Here is a 24411-nt window from a genome sequence, read left to right on the forward strand (position 1 = left end):
GCCTCCAAAGCAAGAGACTTTTTATTGAAAAGAGATTTGACCATCGAAGAACCTGATAGCTGGTAAGGAACTATCAGCTTGTGCTGATAAAGCTTGAGCGTGTGCTGTGCTCAGGAGATCCACTTTGTCCAGTGCTCAAAACGTGGGCAAGGGAGACCCCTGGCAATCACATCCTGAATTATTGTTTGTGAACACTTCTTTCTTTATTGAAAACCCTATCCCACACTCTTCCTGTAATTAGTCATAAGGATTTGGCAATAGTTTTTATTTAGTATAGGCCTTTCACTTTGACAAGACGCATCAAGGACTGCCTTATTTTTCATTTGATGGTCGAAGCTTGCTCCCATCTTAGATTTAGGTTAGGCATTTTTCCACCCTGCATTTATAGTTTAATAAACACCCTTGAACTATTATCACTTGTGTCTATCTTTACTGTTGCCAGCATGAGTTCCTTAAACTCTCCTACAAAAAAAACGAAATCCCCAAAAATATAAAAGCCAGAAAGACACTAAAAAAGCTTCCTCTAGGACCCTCCTTTCAGTTAAAAAATAGAACAAAAATTAAAAATCACAGGAATTTTTGCAGTCTGCATAGTCCGCGGATAGTACGAAAGTCCGCGGACATCTGGAAAATTCAAGGTGTGGGGTTGTGAGAAATTCGACCATCTGCACGGTGAGTGTGGACTTTTTAATTTTAAATCAAATTGAATGATGGTAGATTAACCTCTGGAAAATGCGTGGGAATCTGCACACATTTTCCTATGCTCACCGCACAACATACACATAGACCTGTGTACTCTGGGTGGACACAGCCTACAGGTGCTGTCCCCCATGTCGTATGCGGTTGTAATATGAAAGCCAAGAGTACATCAATGCATCTCAGAAGGGGGAGGGCAAAACCTTCCTCCTGCCATGGCCAACCTAATTAACTAACAAAGGCTCCATGGATACGCCCTGTTCTTTGTTGGCTCTGTTGGTGGCAGCTTTGCATACTAATCAGAATTAATTCTAACAGGCCCAGGGGGAGCCTGGTTGCAGAACTAACAAAAGTGACAGGAAACCCCAACAACCTTTGACATGCACTGTGTCAACCTGAAGCCAGCTCCCGCCTCTCAGTATCAAGGGCATTGACCTGTCATGTCTGGGACTATGTGTTTAGGCAAACCCGCAGGGGGGCCCCATTCAGAAGGTACGAGTATGTGGATTAACAGACAGAAAGTCTGTTCTCGCCACAGCTTCAACAGAGACATGCCGCTTTAATCAGGAACCACAAAGAGCTCAATTAACCAGAGAGACCCTTTGATCCACAACAAACAGGCAGATGGGTGGGACTTAGTATTACATGTTTTCACCCCTTTTCTTTTTCTGTTGCAAAGCGCCCTGGGTATGACCTCGGGCATGCAGGGGATTGTTGGTGGGGAAACAGGATTGGATCATTTATGGGCTTAGCCTACACCAATCACTGTGGCCCATTTGGCTGTAAAAGAGGGCGGAGCCTCGGTCACCAAACTAGCTTCCGCCTGATACCGGCAGCTCCCATCTTGAACTCTGTCTCAGAAGCTGCAAAGTGACCTGAAAATGACTCTACACTGTTGAACACCATGAACTTCTACAAGCACAAGGTACATTGTGGTTCTGTCCCCCTGATATTTTTGACTGGCTTTTTGCCTGGTTTGAAGCGCTTGAGTTGGCTTTTCAGCTACAGGAGGTGGACAAAGTACTCTGGGGTGCAGCCCAGATGAGTCGCTTACTGACACCAGGGACTGATGCAATTCTTCAATTAACTCCTGAGGAAAGGCCCGTTTATGAGAGCATGAAGGCAGCCCTCCTCAGGAAGTTCTGTAAAACTCCAGCACAGTATCTCAAGAGCTTCAGAGAGCTCAGAAAGAAAAGTGGGCAGACATTTTAAGTGTTCACACACTTATCATTGAAATATCTGAGCGGGTGGGTGGCTGATAATAAAGTTGACACATTTAAAGGGATGTACAATTTGATTGCGTGTGAGCTAAAGGGATGTACAATTTGATTGTGTGTGAGCATTTATTGAAGAATTATGAGGTTGACCTACACCAGCATCTTGTGGACAAGACTATCACAGACACTAGGGAGCTTGCAAAGGCTGCTGACAAGTTTGTGAGTACTCTAGGTCCAGAAGAAGGCTCAGGTGAGCACACCCAAACCAGAAGAGAACACTTCAGACAAAAAAGTAAACAATGATGGGAAGGACAAATGTCCAACCCAATCCTCTTTGTAGTCAGGTCCCCAAAAAAATGACGGGTAATCCCCAAACTTTAGTTCAGCTGTACACACTGAAAAGAAGAGCGCAGGCACGCCTAACACAGGGACACCTGCGTTCTCACCAACCAAAGGTTGTTTCTTGTGTAAGGAGCTGGGGCGTAGGAAAGGGGATCCTGCTTCCAAGGGCTTACCAGAGCAAGCCACAGTGAATGTTGGACTTATGGAAGAGGCCATAATTAGTGTGGGTCTCCTAGAGGAGAACATGTGTTTATCGATGGACACAAAACTCCTGCGGCCCGAGACACCACGGCTAGCTTCACTGCTATGATATGGTAGTTTATTTGTATAGCGCCTATACACAATGTGTTTCAAAGCGCTTCAAGGCAAGGGAGGGAACAAAGGAGAAAATACAAACAGTGAACATTCTTACATTGCCTTGAATAATAAGAATGTGAAATTAACTATCGTACTCGGCCTGGCGACATTTCAGATGCATACATTTCTGATAGAGCCAGAGGATTACAAGAGGCGGGGGGAGAGGAGAAGGAGGAGAGGGACATAACACGTGACAATCGTACTAGGCCTAACATTTCAGAAAGTGCTGGAGAGGGAGGAAGAGGGAGGGGGAGGAGACAAACAATGTAGCTATCATACTATGTTCAGGGACAATTCTGATAGAGTAAGAAGGAGTGGGGGAGAGGAGAGAGGGAAAAAGAAGAAAGGAAGAAAAGGAGAGAACAAGAGTAGGCAGTGAAAGAGAGTGGAGATGCAAGAGGGGAGAGAACAATGCAATTACAGGTGTCGATAAATGACACAGTGTTGCAAGGAGCAACAAATGCAAGACAGGATGCAGGGTTACCATGAGTAAGTGATGCAGAAGAAATCCGGCATTAAAATAGAGACAGGAGAAACACCATGAGTCAGATGACTCCATGAGCCCAAAAGTCCAGATCAAACCTTTGCCAACAACAAAGTGATGGTAGAGCAATAGTGTTACCAGACAACTTCTGCAGAGGTATAATGTAGGCAAGCAGAGGGGGTGTGGGGGGAAGAGGCCAACAATCATTACAGGCAACCAGGGGGGCTGTGCACACTTGGACTAGAGAGAAGACCCAGGCAAGGCGGGGGAGTGGGACATAATACATCTGAAGACTGTTAAGAAATGGGGGCATTGCTTTGAAAGAAATTGTCATTTTTGCATTAATATTTGAGCCTGCTAATCACGCTGGTGCGGATCGTTGTTGTAAATACGTAATAAATTGCAGTGTAATATTTTCCACCAGATAAAGCCTGGTCTCCTTAATTCTTGCGTCTATTATTTCAAACAAGGCAGAAGTTAGGGGGAAATGTATTTATGCAAGTCGCAACTGTCCATGTTATCGCTGTTTAACTACAATGTTCACACCTTACATGAGACCTCTCTCACAGCAACAAGCAGATATGCAAACGGTCTGGCGGGTCCACCGCCCCCTGCCTGCTGAACAGATAGCAGCTCCAGTTTCGAGGCTCCTTCAGCTGCTGACTTGAGGGTCTCCGCACTCACTGTGAATCGAAAATTGGCAAAATGGCTCTTGCGAGATCAGCTGAGTGCCTGGAAGCGATGGCAGACTCCACTGGAGGGGAGGGCCCCTGCCCTGGGAGAAGCAAACACCGCCTCAGACAGGACGCACAAGGAGGACAGATGTCACCTGGCATTGGGTACGGCAAGGCCAATATATTGATGGGCCTGATTGTAGCGTCAGCGGGTTTGACGGAATGAGTAAGTGCCCCTTGGCGATAGTAGAGTCGTTTCTGACAGGGGAATCAAACTTCATATCAGCATACATGAAGGCTATTTGGGAAGAGTGTGGAGTCACCTACCAGGTCTCTACATCCTTCCACCCACAAACAAATGGGCTTGTTCAGCGGTTCAACAAGACCCTGAAAAAGGCATGATATGTGGCCTGGAAGAGCACCTGAGGAGAAAATGGGATATTCTCCTGCCATACCTTTTATTCGCCTACTGGGAGGTGCCGCAAAACTGAGTAGGGCTTAGCCCCTTTGAGCTTCTGTTTGGACACCCTGTACGAGGTCCCCTCAGTCAAGTGAAAGAGGGATGGAAGGGCAACCCTTGTCTCCTACACGAGATGCAATGCTGACTGTTGTCACGCGACAGTCGCTAACGTCGTCCGAGATGCCTCGACCGAGATGCTTCACACCCGCCAACCAGCTCCGAGACAATGATTCCTGACCCTGAGCCGCTGTGTAGGCCAGCCTGCAGCCGTCTCCCGTCTTGAACTTTGTCGCAGAAGCTGCAAATTACCCTCAAACCGACTCTACACTGTCGAGCACCAAGAACTTCTACAAGTACAAGGTACATTGTGGTTCTGTCCACCTGGTCCTTCTCCTAAGACCCCTATAGACAGTTTACAACCCATTGCTCCCTTTGTGCTGAAACCAATTATCCTTGGACTATTGCAATTTATTACTTTACTGACTACCCTCCTGTCAGTATCCAGAGTGCATCCCTTTTCCTTCTTGGAAACTGTTTGTCCTCTGCATTCCTTACAGGGTGGGTTGTATTTTGTTGTGTGCTAGAACTGTCTGTTGTGTTAGTAATAAAGTAGATATTTGTATAAATCCTTGACTGGACAGTCCCTTTTATCATTGGGTAATAATTGCATTTTTGCTGTGTTGCAACTAACCAACAATCCAAGACCTTGCAGCGATCCTGCCTTTCCGTCCACGTGATTTGCTTGTGTTTCCAATCTGTTCCGATCCGTTCCGGTGTACTAGAAGTGTGGGGCTGATTGATATTTTAGAGACCAATATTGGTGCCCGGAGGTTGAATCCTCACATGGGTGGGGGAATCAAAATCAATTAACTTGTTTTTCGTTCAAAATGGTGGCTCTTAAAAGAACCTTTTTTTTAATATGGGGGTTTTATATACTGAAATAACGCATTTTCTACTGAACGTAATTTCTTTTTCTAACGTTCACAAAAACTGCTTCTCGTTTGTTTTTTATTTTCTACAACTACTAAATAATACTTCACAACATATTTTACAAGTTCACAAAAATTGTTTCGGTGCATTTGGATATTCAAGAGAAAAATCTGATTCCTGACATCAGTCAAATGCACTCCATCTGCGCGAAAAATATTTACACCATCCAACTTGATATTTTTGTTGTTAAAAGATGCCATTCCTAAAGCATACAAAAAAGCACATTCACATTTATTGACATGCTGTCTAGCTTCTTCCATTTGAGGACAATAAAGTTTGTGCGTCTCCATATTTGTCTTTGATTAATTTCAGAAAAAATAATCTTTGCAGCTGGAAACAGTTCCATTAGGTTTCTGAACATATCCTTCATTGCAAACTGCAAAGATGTTGCAGTAACACAGACCCAAACGTTTGCCTCCTCAAAGCACAATAATACATTGAGCCATACTCTCACAGAATGGTAATAAAGTTACCCAGTTTAAGTCACAATCTGCATACCACAAAACGTCCACTTCGCCCAATCCAATAGTAGCAGAGATGCCACAAGATTCAGTATAAACCATTAATGAATGGATCCAAGAATCTCCCACCATCCACAAACTCTGCTTCTTTATAAACAAAGCCATGGCCATGGATAGCTTCACTACACACAACAAAGAAAACACTTTCTACCCTGTACTCCTGTACACTTCAACTCCTCCTCCAGGCCCACAAAATCTGATTGGCTAGTCCTCCAATGTCCTCTTTCCATGCCAGAAATCCTTACCTAATCCTTCACCTTATCTCCACCTAATCCTGACTATGTGCTATCTGTATACAATGTTATCAATATGCCTGCCTGTAATATATGTATTATGTTTGCAATGATGAAAAATGTCCTTCACGTGCCTCATGTACCTAAGCTCATCATATGTAACAGCGCCTCGATGCCTAAGGGCTGTTTTTTTTTTTAGGCTTTATACATTTAAAAAATAAATAAATTAAAATAAATGAAAAGACCTGGATGGCAAATTCGAGTCTGCGGGCTACCGCTGTATCCGAGGACACCTCCGCACAGGGCAGCCCTTCCACCTACATTGACCACAAAAAACACAATACAATTAAACCATATAACAAATACGTAAAATATACCTTCAAATAACAAGACTCACTCTGAACGGGCCCACTCCCGATGTAGTCCATGGACAGTAAAAATGACTGCATATTCGGTGGCACCTACAACGCTTTTATTCACTTATAAAAACAGCTCTCTATCAACTTTTTTTCCACTCTCCCACCGCTTTCAGACTATCTTGTGCCCACAAAATTACCCTAAATATGTTTTACAGATTTTTCCTCACCAAACTATCCACAGACTACAGTAGCTGTCACAGATCCAACAGGGTGACCGTTTAAAAAATCTAACACACCTTACATTTATAATTGACCGATCAGCGGCCGTGTACCATGTCCAGGAACATCACGTTGCTCTTTGATTGGTCCAGAGGTGTCTGCAGACTCTGAATCCAGAAATGAGTCAGTGGACTGGACCCAGATATCACACTTTTTTTGTACCTACTTTTTGGCTATTTTTTTAAATACTACTGGACGGATTTACACCAAATTTGCAAAAGCACGTTTTGAGGACCAAGCTGCCACTCCTCGTGCAAGTTTGGTAAAAATCTGTCCAGCGGTTTGGGCTGTAGGCACGAGCAACATTATTTTTCCATTGTGTCTATAAGGATTTCTAACATTTTGGGAACCCCGATAAACTTTACCCTCCCGGGATGAAACCACACCAAACTTCACAAAATCATTCTGTGGGGACCATATACTCTTTTTGCAGAGTTTGGTGAGGATTCGTCCTGGGGGACAGGGGGGAGGCAAAGTTAAGAGCCACCCAAAAAGTGCTCTTTCCATGTGTTGAGCTACTTAACCATAACTACAGGGGCCGCTAGCGTAGGCCCTGTAATATATAGAACTTTGTTGTCCTCGGCTTTGGGCAGCCTTTATATCTCAACCTTTATTTAAAAGTGACCATCGCCCCAGTGGTTGACTATGGCCAACCTTTACCAACAGAATACTCAGGACAGCATGAGCACATCTGCAGCCCCTCAAGCAGCCATAATACACATTCTGACTTACAAAACATTTTTCTCTTCTATCAATCATTCACACAAATGATCAAATTCCTACTCTTCCTTACTACACTGCCTACCTATCTTTTCTTATATTTCACTCTATTTTCTGGTCGTTGTCTGCAAAAGAAGAAGGGCCTGTGATCCTGTCCCGGGAGGATAGCTCAACGGCAACATGCTCGCCTTGGAAGCAAGACGACACGAAGCAACACAGGTTAGATCCCCGGGTTCGAGCTTAAAAACCTCTGGGTATTTAAGCGCATTATAAATATGCAATTAAGATTTTAAAAAAACTATTACGCAACTAACAAACAAACAATTCTTGTAACAGCGCCTCCATGCCCGCGGGCTGTGTGAGTGCTTTAAACATGCAAAATAAAGAAAATAAAGAAGGGACATAAACTGCAGATATCTCGGACAAGGGTTATGCACTTTGAGAGTGACCTGATGTGCACATCTGATATTCTTGTTAGTGTGCATTATGCCAATTGCCATTTTGAAGTGTATTGTTATTCAAAGAGTCACACAGTTCTTTTTTTGCATTTCTGAGCTATATTGCAGCATAAATGAAGCTTGTATCTGGGTTTCAACGCTGTAGTTGTTCATTTGGGCATCTTTTGCTCCTTGCAAGAGACTGTCTATTCACTCTTGCAAGTTCTTGGTGAGCCGGACGCTTGAACATCGTTACCGGACTTAGTCTGTCCCGTAACAATGTCAGTCTTTATGTTATGCTTACAAATGTTTATTTTCTGTCTTATGTCGCAAGGCTTTTCAGATGTATCGGTACTAGCAAGTTGTATTCATAAGGGGTATTAACTCTTAATAAATCATTCAATTTGTACCTAAACCCGAAAGGTTGAAGTAAGTATGTGTTAAAAAAATAAATAAGTTATACATGTTTCAGTCATGTACAGGCACATCCCTGAACATAAGTAAAACAATCTGCAGTAGGACTTTAAAAAGAGTTACAAAATCAGACGTTTCAGAAGCATGCAATGAAATGCCATAATTGGTCGCACTGAACATAACAGTACATGATGATACGGTAGTGGTATATTCTCTAATGAACCGAATCCATATTCGCCTCCCAAACAGGGATGGCAATGGATTGTCGAAGCGGTACAAACAATGTAAATTCAGAGTTCCTTAAATATTGTAGGCATGGTTTTTTTTTCTTAGAAAATCACGTATATGCTCTGGGTTCACCACCCCAGGAGTGATGAACACAACATTCAGTGGAGGCACTGGGATTTCCACATTCAGTATGGGTAACTACCCCATGTGAAAGAAATCTGCTAAACTTTCAAAAAGGGAAGAGTTGGACTCAATCTACAGCAAGTAAGCAGCAGCATTTGTATTTGGGCCCCAATTCATGTGGCCTTTTAATTCTTTTCAGCTTTATTGGCTCAAAGTTGTACTTGTTGCCTGCTTTATTGAGATATGTTGTATACGCCATCATTTTATTATTATCCACAAAGTCCTGCACTTGACTGTCTTTGTATCGGGTTTATGGACCTTTCATTGGCATTCGAGTAAAACAACCAGGCATTGCATTTGTGGGACTAGCTACCTTTCTGCGACTGCGCAGCCTCAGTTTCACATTTATGTTATGTATCTGTGCAAAAAGGATTGTATGGTATGTAGTTCTAATATCTACTTCTTTGATGATGTATCTAAACATGTTTTATAGACTATGGGCCTGATTGCCAAAAGCGTTTTACAATGGCGCAATCCCATTGAAAACGCTCTGTAAATCAGGCCCTAAACCTGAATACGGGATTGACTCTCCATCGGCAGCCACGGTTAAAGATGGCAAGAGAGACCCTAATTTGGAGCCACACAGCCTAGTATTTAAATTGTGCCCGTGGGCATCATGGTACACATTTGTGCCACACGTCTGCATTAATGGGCATGTTTATTTGCAAGATAGCATAGGAAACGAGGTGCATACGGGTGCTTCATGATCCCGCCAGGGCCCAATTCTGAGGGTGTTTGAGGACTATAAAAGCAGCACACCCTGTCACTTTTACCCTCCTAGTTTATTCTGATGGAGCACAACAGTGGCACACCCCATTGTATGAAGTACTATTGCTCACAGTATGCTATAACTAGTTCTGGTAAATGCTGTGGCATCCATACATTCTAATAGGGGGACGATGGCGAGCGAACCAGATCACCTTACCAGCACCAAATCACCTCTCCCACCTCTGCTTTCCTCTCTCCTGCCTCCACCTTCAATTTGCTTTCTGTCATCCTGACCTCCTCTCCACACCCCCACGCTCCAAACTCTTCCCCACTCTCTGTACTACTGACAGGTGGTTGGTGTCGAGTCTGAATGCACGCTGGACTCCAGGTACGTTTTATAAGCAGTTACTATATATCAGAAAGAGACCCTCCTGCTTAAGAGCTCTGACAACTGCCCTGGGACCAGCCCTTCAGTCCTCTTTATAGCAGCCGTGGGAACCTGGAATCACTAGGGAACCCCTGGGAGACAGGGTAAACATACAAATCCAGCACAGGAGTGTTTAACAACAATACCTGAACGTAAACAGCAGCTTCATGAATAACTGAACATGTAATTCAAATGAAATAATAATTTACATACATATTAAAATATAATCACCTAACACACCTCCCTCATCATGCGCAACTGAACTGAAACTTAAATGGAGAAGCAACATCAAAGTGATGGCATTCTCCCAAAGCACCTCTTCTTTATCAGCTGTCCCCAATTACTGAGGGTTTTACTGCAATCATGCTTTAGTTCCAAGTTCTGTCGTCTTCTATTACAACCGCATCATCCGTTGCTCTCCTACACACTCAGTGGTCCTGAGAACTTGCTCTTCCCTTTGATCACTCCACAGGGTCTGCATACCCAAATTCTCCCCTGCTTCCACTCTGGTGAGTCGGGCCTTTTTCTCACAATCATATCTTTTTTTTTCATGTCTTTACACTTGGAAAGAACTCTTCCTCTAAGAGCCTCCTCATCCCAATCTACAAATGTAATCATGCCTAACCATGGGGGACAGACAGACGTGGATGCCTTCCTCCTCCTAGACTTTCTGGGGCAGGGGACCGCTCTACATCCAAATCCCTCTTCCTAAGCATCTTCCTCCTCGAGCCCGCCACCCATCCACCTCCAACTCTCTGAGGGTCCGACGCTTCTCTAGGCAGAGAGTGGGGGGTAGATCTCGGTCCTCAGCTGAGGTCTCCCTCTGGAACAGCCTCCATGCTTCTCTCAAACTTAAGCAGATTCACCTAAGGTTCCGGAAGCAACTCAAGACCTTCCTTTTCACTTATGCATTCTCTCTCTCTCTCCCCTGCTGAGCTCCTGCCTGCTGTGCTAACTGGTCACCTGGCCATCCACTTAACCTCACGGGCACCAGGCTCCTGCACGGCCTGTGACCAATAGCCCCTTGCACTGCCTCCGGGCCTCCCATCCCATTAGTGACTGTATCTGCAACCCTACAGTCCCCTGCGTATCTGCATTTACTTGAGCCACCACCCTAGAAGCACTTACCGCATTCTTGCTATTTCACTTTCCCCTCTCTCTCCAGCACTTCTCTTCCCTTCCCTTTAGCACTTGCACAATCTGAATGACTGTGACGAATCAACTTCCGGGGTGCCACTGGCAGAGGGATGAATATTGGTTTATAAACCATCAATCAACCCCACACCTCTAGCACACCAGAAGGGATCTGAACCAATTGGAATACAAGTAAATTATAAGACTTCCTTCTCCAATTTGGGTAACATGGACGGAATGGCAAGCTTATCTCTGCAAGGTTGTGGATCGTTGGCTAGTTGCAACACAGCAAAAATACAATTATTACCCAATGATAAAAGGGACTGTCCAGTAAAGGTTGTATAAAAATATCTACTTTATTATTACTACAACATACACTAGCACACTACAATTACAACCCACACTGTAAAGGAACACAGCGAACAGACAGTTTCTGGATACTGACAGGAGGGTAGTTGGTAAAGTAATCAGCCTTATAGTTCAAGATTATTTGGTTTGAACACCAAAGGGGCAAAGGGTCGTAACTGTCTTTAGGGGCCTTCGGAGAGGGACCAGTGGCGCAGAACCACAATGTGCCTGGTGCTGAAGAAGTTATTGGTGTTTGACAGCGTTGAGGCACTTCCAGGGCGCTTTGCAGCCCGTGAGACAGAGTTAGGGGCGGGAGTCAGCTGCAGGTACCAGGCAGCAGGAAGTTCAGCAAGCGAGGCTGGATGGATGTCTGCAGGCTGTCCGGCGTGGCGGCTCGGGCCAGGCATTGTTGTCTCTGTGCTGGTTGGCGGATCTGGAACGCTGGTTGAGGCATCTCGGACAACTCTGGTGACTGCGGCGTGACAACAGTCAGCGGTGCAGCTGGATGCGTTTTGAGGACCCAACTGTCTCGAAATTGTCCTTAAAAAGATAGACTCTGGATGATTCTTGAGTGGCACTCCTGCTAGCTTCATCGCAGAGCTTGTGTCCTTTCAAGGCAAATGGCCCAAAGCTCAGGAGGGTGCTAGCAGGCAACAGTCTTGTCCTTTGTCCAGAGACTCTCCAACACTTCCAACCTAGGAAGCTTGCTGTCAGAACCTAGCAGGGCACGCTGTGTGCTGGCTGGGTACCAGTTCTGGAGCTGCAGGAAGGTCCTCTGAGTCCGGTATCTCCCTCTGTTCCCTGGGAGATGATATGTTATGTTAATAAAATTTCTTAAGCGCAAACGGTCGCCCTGGGGCATCTTGGCGCTGGAGACGAAGCAAACTGTCTATATCAAAGGGGTAAAGAACAGCAGATGCAGAATTTAGAAAAGAAGAGTCTTGATCGCTTCCTTAAAAGCTAGGGGGCTGGATAGTTTCTTTATAGGAAGTGGAAACTCGTTCCATGCAATAGCAGCAGCCACGGAAAAGGAGCGACCTCCTATCCTTGCACGTTGATAAGGCGGCACCACGAGCAGGTCAGAAGTGGCAGAACAAAGCTGGCATTGAGGGAGATGGAGCACAAACTTGGCTTGCAGAAACTCCGCTCCCAAATTGTGTATCACCCGGTGAACAATGCACAGAGTCTTGAATCTAATACGCGGATACACTGGGAGCCAATGGAGTGAACGCAGAACAGGGGAAATATGTGCTCCATAAGGGCAGCCAGTAGCTACTCTAGCGGCCAGGTTTTGCAGGTGTTGTAGTCTCTGGATAAGGCCCCTTGGTTGGGCTAAATATAGAGAATTACAATAGTCCAGCCGTGATAGAATTAGGGCAGCTACCACTGGTGGACAAAGATGCTAGGAGATTAAAGGCAGCACCTTTTTAGGGGAGGGATTTTATGTCCCTCTTGGAACTCCTGGCCTTCCTTCACTGGCAGCAGATGTAAGGTAGACTGTAACTTCAGCTCGGGTCCAAATGAGTCCTCATTCATACTCCTTGCAAAGTCTTCAGATGATCTGATCAGTGAGGGGCTCAGCCCTCTTTTAAAGCCAAACGGGCCCCAGTGATTGGTGTAGGCAACGCCCACCTTAATGAATCAAACCTGGGTTTCCACCAACAATCTTCAGTAATGCTTCAGGTCAGAATCAGAGCACTTGGCAGCAGACAAGGGTAGGATGACAACATACTTCTAAGTCCCACCCATCTTCCTGACTGCTGTACATCAAAGTGTCTCCCTAATTAATTGAGCCCTATGCAACACTTGGTCACAACATGGGCCTCCTTAGAAGTAGGTGGTTGCAGGCAGACTTTCGTCTTCTACAATTCACATACTTCCCTGCTCTGAAAGGAGTGGCTCCAGACAGGACATTCACTGCCCTTTCATACCAAGGAGGGGTGTTAGTACCAAGTTCACACATTGTATTACAAAGAGGTGTTGGTCTCTGGTCTCCATTGTCACTTAGTGCACCCAGGCCTCCCTTAGGCCTGCTAATTAACATTCTTCAGTATTCACCACCACCAGCAAGGTGTAACAATGGAGATGCATATCCATGGGGCTTTGAAATGCTAATCAAGCGGCCCACGGCCAAAGGCTTTTGATGTACCCACAGCTGTCAGGTGTCAGCTACACATGACAGGGGAGGGCGGTGCTGGTAAGCTATGTCCTCACAGAGTACATGACTATTTTTCTGATGTGCGGTGAGCATGGAAAATATGTGCGGGAATGGCCCCACATATTTTCCAGAGGTTGATCTCCCATCATTCATTCTTTTTAAGTAAACAAAAATCTAAAAGCCTAGGCGAGTGCACACCCCCTGTGTGGAAGGTCGAATTCCTGACAAGGACACAAGGCCTAGTAAGATTGTTTGTTTTGTCCTCCCTCTGACTACCCTTCCTTGCCTCGTCGCGCCTAGAAACACTTGTGTACAGGCGCGTTATAAATGACTTATCATATCATGTCATATCCTCATACCCACAAAAGGCACCCACCCTGTAGTAGCATGTGGTGCTAATCTATAAGCATATACTATCTTGACTATGTTTACCTCCTAGCTTTTATTTTCATGAATTGCCATGCGGATACTCTTTATGAGTGTTCTGTTGAATCTTTCCACAACCCCATTTGTGGCCGTGGGGAAACAATGGCTACTTGTGTTGCTGTACTCCTATTTTCTGCAAGAACTCTCTAAATTGCACTCCATGGTCGGTTAAGATTCTACTGGAAAATCCTTCCCTTTGAAAAATTTCATCCAAAAACTGTACCACTGCCCTCGGGTCTGTCTCTTGAACAACTTTGGTTTCCACCCATTTTGAATAAGTCAACCGAAACAAATACATACTTTTTATACTCCCCACTTTAACCAAATTGGCCCTAAAATGTCCAATGCTACATTCTGAAGGCATCCTTGGGAAAGCTACTGGTTTGAGCGGTTGCACATATGTTTTGAGAGCCTTGTCATATGCAGAGCACTCATTGCATTCTTTAATTAAATCTTCTACCTCTTTGTCTAGTCCGGCCCAACAAAAGTCTGCCCTGAGGCAACCTTTAGTCTTTCACATCCCAAAAAATGTCCACTATGAGCGGTCTCTAATAATCTTTTCCTAACACCAGAAGGAGGAATAATGCAACCTGAGCGCAAAACATGACCATCCTCTACACTTAATTCACCTCTGACTCTGTGAAACACAACCAGACCAGACAGTGTCTTCCAGTCTGACCAGTCATTCCCATCCATTTCTCTCATACTGCACAACTCAGAGTCTTCATGTTACATCTGGGTCCCTTGTTCGTCCGTTACGGTCCTTGAGTGCCCGTTCCATTTTGTCCAGGCATCTGGCTTCCCCTGTTTGGCAATGCTGGAGGTGGTTGCCTAGGAGACGTTTGCCTGCTCCACTGGCTGTAGTACGGAGGCATCAAGCATGTCACGCGAGGAACCGGCTGACCTCGACACGCTTCCACAAACTCCGCCCATTGCCGTGCCATTAAATATGTGTAAGCTTCAAAGAACGCTGCTTCTAATTGTAGCGTTACTTTCTGAATCTACGTATCCTGTTTCAAGACCCGGAATGCCTTATCGACTTGTCATCGTCTATTCCTTTGGCTGGACTCACCTAATGTTAACAACCCGGATTGCTTACAGACTCCTTTTCTTAACATTTGGTACCGTTGCTATGACTCGTTCGGTTCCGGGATCCCTGCGGAATCAGTGTGTTCCATCACACATCCTTACCGCAGCAACCACCTGGAATCTGCTTGGAAAAGAAACTTCCATCACCCAGTTCGACTGGCTTCCTGGCACCCGCTTATTCCACTGTACGCGTGCTCTGTATACACAGCTTATGTTTACTGAACCCCACACTCTAGATTAGGGTATTAATAACGCAATTGATCCCGGAAAGAAAATCCAGAGGCTACAATTTCAAAAATATAGTATCCAGAATTTTATTATACAAGATACATTTATTAGTTTTGTGAATGAAATCACGATTTAATCAGCACTCGGGCAATAATTTTACATAGCAGGAAAAAGATTTTTAAAAATCACAAAAAATGTCATCCAATACATACTATACCCTCATCCAACCATTCATACGCACTCATTCTTCATACATGAATCCCCTCATACCAAACATCAATAGGTACAAGATAAAAATACTAGGTAAAAAACTATTACAACTTTATACCAAACAATTCATCAACAAGTCAATTATTATACACAAAGGTTTGTGCAAAACAGAACATATGGCCACAAAGAATCTTATAAGTGGTCAACAATTGAGGTGGGCCCGAAAGATCTTCAGAAACGGCCTCATCCCTAATTTTCTCTACCGGTTTCGACGTCTTAACATTATTTTGGTTACGTCTTCATCCGGAGATAACAAAATAACTTTCTAAAAAGAAAGGAAACAACATATCATTGGTTTCCTATAGAGATGGTGTAGGTACCTTAAAACTATCTGTATATAAAACATAATTTCACAACAATCACAATATTAGGATGAAAACCTGCTCCCACCCCAGATCTGTGTATCTCCTATCTGGACGCTGCCAAGTTCTATGACGGCGATTCCAGTCCATTATATTAGAAGCAACGGAGTGCTTCTTACTGCCTGTGCAAAGGTTAGTTTTTAGCTTAAAATGTTTTTTCCCATTCATAGTAATATGTAAGGCCAATGGCAATTGTGAGCTCTCAATCATGCCTATTACATCACTAATGATATATTTGACTTCTGCAACCATAAGCCTCCAATCATGCCAACATAATGTTTAAATTCAGTAAACTTTGCATGTCATGATCTACAGCCATTTTTGCCCTGAGACACCAATTCTCTGACGGCAGCGCTTCCCGTCTGACACCCTTGGATCGCTCCAGATACACAGATCTGGGGTGGGAGAGGTTTTCATCCTAATATCGTGATTGTTGTGAAATTATGTTTTATATACAGATAGTTTTAAGGTACCTACACCATCTCTATAGGAAACCAATGATATGTTGTTTTCCTTTCTTTTTAGAAAGTTATTTTGTTATCTCCAGATGAAGACGTAACCAGAATAATGTTAAAACGTCGAAACCGGTAGAGAAAATTAGGGGTGAGGCCGTTTCTAAAGATCTTTGGGGCCCACCTCAATTATTGACCACTTATAAAATTCTTTGTGGCCATATGTTCTGTTTTGCACAAACCTTTGTGTATAATAATTGACTTGTTGATGAATTGTTTGGTATAAAGTTGTAATAGTTTTTTACCTTGTATTTTTATCTTGTACCTATTGATGTTTGGTATGAGTGGATTAATGTATGAAGAATGAGTGTGTATGAATGGTTGGATGAGGGTATAGTATGTATTGGATGACATTTTTTGTGATTTTTTAAAATCTTTTTCCTGCTATGTAAAATTATTGCCTGAGTGCTGATTAAATCGTGATTTAATTCACAAAACTAATAAATGTATCTAGTATAATAACATTCTGGATACTATATTTTTGAAATTGTAGCCTCTGTATTTTCTTTCCGAGATCAACTGTATACACAGGTTGACATTGCTGTGCACGCTCAAGAACATCTTCCACGGGTAAGCCAGCGTTCAGGCACTTACTGAACATCCACATCATTTTCTCTTACTGAAACTTCCTGCCTGTATATTTTCCTGCAATATACCACAGACCTCCATTTCCATTGAACTCTGTTAACCACCTGGGACACTTTTTTCTACATATGTGCATCTCTGAACGCTCTGCTGTCGATGCACCACCCGACACTGGAAGTGACCCTCGTTCCTCACGGGGAGATTCCCTTTACTAACCTACCCGTTTGTTATTTTTTCTCTATGTTGTTTTATTGTTTTTTGGATTTCCGAACAGCTCATTACTTGTTGAAGGGTGAGTCATTCTGGTGGGACGGAACTGTTGTCACTAGTTCTTATCCCTAGGAATAATGGGTTAACTGTTTCTTTGTATCTCCCTAGGTTCAGCCTTCTCATTCTGAGTACCCCATTTACCAGGTATACCTTGCTTCGAGTATCCTGAAGTTGAGGAGGCCTGGTTCTGGGTAATCTCGTAAGAGGTACATCCCAGCTTGGGCTGAATAGAGGTGTTTCCGAGTGGCTGCTGCTTCTTCTTCTTCTTCTGGCCCATAACACAAACAGCGCCTTCTTCTCTATAAATGAGTATCCGGGTTCAGCACCCTTCAGTATCCTAGATGCAAATGCCACAATTCTCTCAAATCCATTGTCTTTTTGCAGATGTACCACTCACATCTGTCATGATGAACGTGCCTTTCATAAGCGCTTTCGAAATGGAGGTCTTGATCACTATGCATTCTTACTCACACTCCACTGACCATTCAAATTTAGCATCCTTTTTGCACAATGGTCTAATATTCTTCCAACCATCAGCAACATTTCGTATAGATTAGGGAGTAGTACTCTACAACTCTTAGAAATGACAATACTCCTTGTTTGTCTTTTTGCGACTCAAGTTTTGTAATGGAAGTAACCAATCTTTCTGTGGGCGAAACTCTCTCATCCGTAAATTTGTGCCCTAGATAATCATTTTCTGGGACTCTGAAACAGCACTTACTCTTCTGTAGCGTGAGACCTGCACTATGCAATCTTTCTAAAACCACAGCTAACTCGGAATCATGATCTTCCACCGTAGTACCCGTTACCAAAATGCCATCTTGGTAAAAGACAACTCATCCAATCTCATCCAGGACTGCTTTCATTACCTGCTGGAAAAATGCTGCTGCTGAGATGAGGCCAAATGACATTATTTTAAATCTGTATGTCCCTTCATGATTGATACAAGTCGTGAGCCCTCTTGAGTCAGGATGCAATATAACCTGGTTCTAAGTGAAGGCAAGGTCTAGAGTGGGAATATTTGGTAAGTGGAATCTGTAAACTATCACAGATCTATTGAGCGTTCTTAAGTCAACACACAAACGGGTACTTCCATTGGCTTTACGAACAACTACCAAAGGGAGCACCATTCTGAGGCCCCCACTGCCTCAATTATGTCCTCAGGCTCCAGCCTCTTGATTTCTTTTGATACTTCATCACCCAAGGCAAGAGGCACACATCTGAGCTTAGCTACTACCAGGGAACTATCTTCCCTAAGTCTAATTTTGTGTGTGTATCTTTTTAAACACCCTAGGTTCTCTCTGAAAACCTCAACTAAAAGACTCCTCTTGGCAAACAGCAGTTGAGTTCGATATCGCAGCTATGTTACTCGGCACTTTAGGATGAATCACAATCCCCATGTCACTCTGCTGGTACCACCCTAACAAGCATCCCCCTTTTACTGAAACATGCACTTTTGTCTCGGTTTGTCTCTGTCAACATTCTAGAGTTGCTACAAAACACCCTACCATACCAATGTGAACACCACCATACGCGAAGTCGTTTATATGAGATGGCCCCAAACTTGCAAACTCATGCTACCAGGTTTCTCCATTTAAAATGGTATAGTCCGATCCTGAGTCAATGAGCATGCATACTCCAACACCACTCCAACACCATTCACTAGAACAATAGCATGTGGTTTCTTATCCCCTCCTCTAGATGGATCAACCTCACTCCTAGACCAACTGACACCATAAGCATCCCCATCATTATCTGTATCCTCCACATTGTCACATTCAACCACTTATTTAACTTCTTTGATACCCTTAAAGGAGACATTTTGGCAGCAGTAAGTGAAATGTCCTCTCCGGACACATTTGCTGTGAATTGAATTATGTCCCGGACACTCAGCATTGTTTGAAAAGTGAGTCATTGCCACAACAAAATCAATTCTTGACAGATGGGCCCACACCAAATTTAGTTTGTGCTCCCTTTCGATCATGGTTCTCCCCATGTTCATTTTTCCTGGGAGGATGTCTGCCTGAAGCAAAGGTTTTCATTTTTACTGCAGGTGGTTTATTTCATTTTGGGAGACCCACTACATTAACTGTGTCCTTGTGAGTCTTACTATCCCAGTCTTTAACACAGGAAAGCATGTGCTCCACTCTTTTGGCAATGTCTATGACCCCGTCCAAACTGGGACCTCCCGTGGCCAAGATTTCTTCATTTATTTTATTCTCTTTGACCTTTAACATAAAATGATCTCTTAATCTTTCGTTGTATGACTGTCAAACATTGCATCTATTGGCTAACTCTCTAAGTGCAGTGAGGACGTTTTCAATAGACTCCTCCTTGCCTTGGTCTCTGGTGCTGAAATTGTAGCATTGTAGAATTATGCTCACCTTTTTTGCAAACTGTTTATCCTTTCTTCTTCAAGATGGTTTTCTCCCCCTCCGTCACGTTGAACATCACTTTTTGGCTCTGGGAGACTTTTGAGAATGCGCCTACCCTCAACCTAATCTTGTGCGCACCGGGAGGCCGCTCTATCCTAGCACCAGCGAGCGCTGCTGAAGTAAATTTCCTCAAAGTGGCAGGGTGTGCCTTGCCAGCAGGACGAGGCTTGTGTCTCACAACGACTCTCCGGAGTTATTCCAACAGCAAGGCGAGGCAGGGTGAAAAAAGAACTTTGCAGGTCGCTGTCAGGAGGAAGGGGTGCCACAGAGTCACTTGGATGAAGCACCATTGAATCCAGGACCAATCCACAAATCCAGATGCAGTCAACCAGTTTGACCCCCCGGCAACACGGGCAGAAGGGCCTCTGAGGGTTCAGCTTGTTGCCAAATCTGTTGAGTCTGAATGCACGCCAGACTCCAGGTACGGAGACCCTCCTGCTTTTTTCTGTCTTGGAATTCTTCCGGATGTGGGCAGATCCAGGTGCATGCGAGTGTAGAACTCAAGTAATCTCGACCCTCAGGGTGAGCCCAACATACAAGCTCTTGCGTTTCAGTGAACCCAGCCTCCCTAATGGCAAAACCACCCACACCCGCGGTGGAGGTTTTGGGGTCAATGTGACGGTTGACTGCATTCCTGCTATACTGCCCAAGATGTTACCTATCTCTATGATGCCCGGGCTGGTTGGGTACAGCATGGTGGGGAAAACACTGAACGCCAAGTATAGACTGGGGAGCCTAGGGAATCCACCATATATCTCCTCCAGGCCGCCAAGTGTCTCCCCAGTACCATTCACTAGCCTCCAACGTGGTAGGCTGGCACAGTATGTACTTTACTGTGATGGCTATTGAACTTTCAAAGTGATGGGTCAGAAATATCTTCCCCCCAAACTGCACTAAGTGAACAACTCATATGACGCTGGACTCTCCCAATTTTGTGGAAAGTTGGGCCCTCAGTCCTGGGCTCTAGACAGCCAGCCTCAACAAGTTAAGTGGCAGGAACATGACATGGTAGATATGTTACTTTCACTGGCTCAGAGGTATAAAGTGCCCAGGACAAGTAGGAGCTGCCAATGCCATCCCCAGCAGCTTCAGCTCCCTGACAACTTGTGCTATATGAGTGAAGCAGGCATTCCAGAGTGAGCCTTTCTACACAAACGTAGCATAGTGCATTGTACCCACAAGCCAAAATGAGAGTCAATACATTGGATGCAACACATCTATAGGCAATGCATTGCATGCAGATTTGACACACGCTCCATGCCTGCTTCATGCATTGCATGTCGATCCGCCCCAAATGCAAACATTGACATTCATACCACTTAAGTTGCAGTGTGCCAGGAGGTGGGGGAGACCTAAAGGATCTGAACATGTTCTGTAGGTGGGGGAGTGTGGAGCCATAAAAGGCGAGCCGCCATCGATGCAAACTGCCAAAATACATAGCAGTAAAAAATACAATCAGATTTCGTAAACGGCAATAACAGGTATCACTACATATTATCCCCACCAAAATATCGCCCTATATATGGTCGTCTGGAGCGGTCATAGGCGATATTTTTTGGGGGGGGATAATTTTTTTATTTTTTTTAAACGGGGGTTGCAGGGGTGTCTCCCGCTCCTTTAAAAATAATGTGGGGGTCGCAGGGGTATCCCCCACAGGTTCCATGCCTTAATATCGCCGGCGATATTTTTGCGGGGATATTAACACATGGAACCCAATCACACGACACATGCAATTTAACGTGCTAACGTTTCCATGTTCCAATGCAACCATCCAGTTGGGGAAACCTGGCACGATCATACATCTTACAGAAAACGATACCTCTGTAAAGGCAAACTGTTTACAACCTTGCACTCCACTCTGGTTAAGTGGTTGTGACTGTAAACATTGAATGCATGTTTAATGCCAGTCTGTAAAGAGCTTTTTGTACCAATGACAGACTAATTAGGACGATTACTGACCAGCAACTGAGGCACAGGCAGCGGCTTTCCTTCTTTATTGAGCGAGACGTAGGTGAAGAATGCACTGACAGCGCGATAGCGTTGCTGAAACTCCTCCACAAAGGGCTCGGCGTCCACAAAAACCTCAATCTCCATCGATTTGTTGCTCGTGAAGGTCATGCGGCCCGATATAGTAATGATACAACCTGCAAAGCAGAGGTGTGTTAATGCGTGCAGTCTTGCAGTGGCAGTGGAAAACAATAGCATGCATTATTTAGCTTCCTGGGTCGCTCTGGAGCCCAGGGTGTGATATTCTGGCTGCCAGCCGCAGAACAGATAAGATGGCTGTATTGCTGAATATGGGCTAACACAAACGAGTCTACTATAAGGGAAGAACAGGCTTTGCATCATAATAACATTTCAGACTATATTGGACAGAACAACAACATCACTTTATAAGTCCTTCACCATTCTCTCTGAGGGAGGAGCAATTGGGTAGATGATTAGTGAATACATTATCGTGTTTGTATTTTTTTTTATTTAACAACCAGGATGCCATCTAGAAAACAGAAATGACTAACATAAGTTAGCGGGGAAGGGTGCCTTTACAGTATTTAGTGGCTGGGCTGCTGGCTGACAGTACGGCATCTGGTGATGGGCGTTAGACCGGGGCCAGCAACAGGGGACAAGACAGCAGGATAATGCACAATCATGGCCTACTGCGATAAAGCATGCAGGGACCATATAAAGATACATACGTACAATCAGCAGGGACCATATAAAGATACATACGTACAATCATGGATGACGGTATTGGGAGCGGTGGGTCTGGGTTAGTTTGTGAAGGGCATTGAGGGAGGCGGGGGGTAAGAGACCCTCCTTCATCAGCCAGCAAGTGGAGTTTGAGGAGGAGTTTGAACTGTTCAACTGTTGGTATGGCATTGATTGTTGGGGGATAGCATTACAGTGGAGGGCACAGGTACTGAGAAGAAGTGGAAGTGGGAAGCGGCACAGGGAGGCGGGGAATAGAACGGTTTGTGGAGGGACAGGTAAGGTATAGGTTGAGAGGGAGTGGGGAGACATACATTCAGCAAGGTATTGGGTAGAGACCGTGGATCGATATGAAGATAAATAATAGAAATTTAAAAGAGGAAGAGATTTGGTATGGTTAGCTGTCCAGTCTGGTGTTGGTAACTTAAAGTGGGAGAGGATATGGGAAGGCCGTAAAGGGCGTGAGCAGCAGCAAAGTGAAGATGTTTGTTCAAAGGAGATAAGCAGCAGAGGGGAAAGCCACACAGTAGCTTCCAACAGCAATCTAGTTTCTAGAGCTGAAGGGTAGGGATCTGGGATTTAATGGAGCAGTGTGTGAGGTGAGGGGCCGATCAATCCATATGATGAGTCGGTTCATCCTGGCTACGGTATCCATTGCTATAATAAATTGTTGGAGTCTGAGGTTGCTGTCAAAAAGGAACTACAGTTGCAAGCCTTTGTGAGGAAGTGAGAAGATCATGCAGGAAGGAGGTGGCATTTGAATCAGGCAGAAACAGGACTTCGATCTTGTAGAAGGTTAGCACCAGTCATCCACTTCTGGAAAGCTGTTAAACAGTTGGTGATGGGAAAGGAGAAGATAAGAACATTGTCAGTGAAGAGGTGATATTAAAAACAGATGTGATTAATCTACCTCAGAAAGAGGTATTCTGAGTGCAGGGGATTGGGTGAAATACTGATCTTTGATAGACTCACACTGAAATGGGTGTAGCGGAGGAGGGATTAGAGAAGATGGAGTGGTCAGAGAATAGGCCAACAAGTCAATTGCAGTGTCTTTGAAGACAAGGAATGAGGATGGAAGCGAGATGACAGTTGTGATTGGTGGTCAGAAAGTTGGAGACATGTCAGAGAGCCGTTTCAGTGGAGTGTTTACCCTGAAAACCTGATTGAAGGAGATCCCAGAGTGTATGAACCTTACGATAGGTAACAGTTTGATTAAAGACGTGCTTAAGGATTAATAAGAGAGATTGTTAGGGTCCAGAGTGGCTTTCTTCAGTATTAAATTTACTGTAGCTATTTTGAAGCATGCAGTAAAGACGCCTGCAGAAAGTCATAGATTGAAGAGGGAAGACAGGCAGAGGAGGAAACGGGTGACAGTTCCTTAATGGTTAGTGGTGTGAAAGGATTAATAAGAGCGCTGTATGGGTTGACTAAGTGGAGGATGGCTAAGAGTTCAGTGGGGCAGTTAGGAGAAAGGTGGAATAAAATAAAAATGGTGAGGGTGATAGGGAGTGGGGTGTACGAAGAAGGGGGTGGGAGTGATAGGTGCGTGCACATGATGTCACATATTTTAGAGATCTTGCAGGAGCATGAAGACGCAACATCATCAGCAGAGATATAGGAGGATAGGGAATGTGTTTTAGAGATGGAAAGCATGGCCAGGTGGGTCATGGAATGTTTTGTGCATGTGATCAGAGAAAGGATAAACAGTGAGAACAGTAGGAGAATTTGGCTGAGCCAAAAGCCGTAGTGAGGACACAAGAGTCTTTGTAAGCAGCAAGAAGGATAGAGTACTTGACTTGTTCGTGACAAAGGATCATAGAGTCAGCAGGGGAGTTAAGAATGGAAGCTAGGAAGGTGAGATCACTGGCATTCTCTTGGGTTTGAGTAGTGAGGTTATGTAGGTTGAGCAGGGAGTGATCCGAGAGAGTGGAGTGCAGCTGTAGTTTGTGTGCCTTAACAGAGTTAGAGAGGTTGAGGTTGATTAACACCTTGAGAAAGTGATGCTGGAGGTCAGTAGGAGAGAGTGAGCTTGGCAGAGATGAGTGATCATTAGCAAAATTGTATTCAGGTGGGTGACAGGAGTGAGAAGCACCCTCACTTGGAGAGAAGGGGGTAGGAGGTAAATCATCCGGCTAGAGGGGTTGATAGAGCTGCAC

The 24411-nt window shown here is 44.4% G+C and overlaps 1 protein-coding gene across 2 annotated transcripts in view; it reads right to left on the reverse strand.

Annotated features, from left to right (window-relative positions):
* Window positions 1–24411, reverse strand: part of ACOT7 (acyl-CoA thioesterase 7) — a 1725032-nt gene that overhangs the window by 236309 nt on the left and 1464312 nt on the right. For both annotated transcript variants that reach the window (XM_069610292.1, XM_069610291.1), the window contains one exon: window positions 21506–21690. In XM_069610292.1, the coding sequence (XP_069466393.1) occupies window positions 21506–21690 (185 nt within the window). The remainder of the gene's footprint in view (window positions 1–21505; window positions 21691–24411) is intronic.

Source organism: Ambystoma mexicanum, chromosome 8 (assembly GCF_040938575.1).
Source record: "Ambystoma mexicanum isolate Mex_15411 chromosome 8, UKY_AmexF1_1, whole genome shotgun sequence".
Lineage (NCBI taxonomy): Eukaryota > Metazoa > Chordata > Amphibia > Caudata > Ambystomatidae > Ambystoma > Ambystoma mexicanum.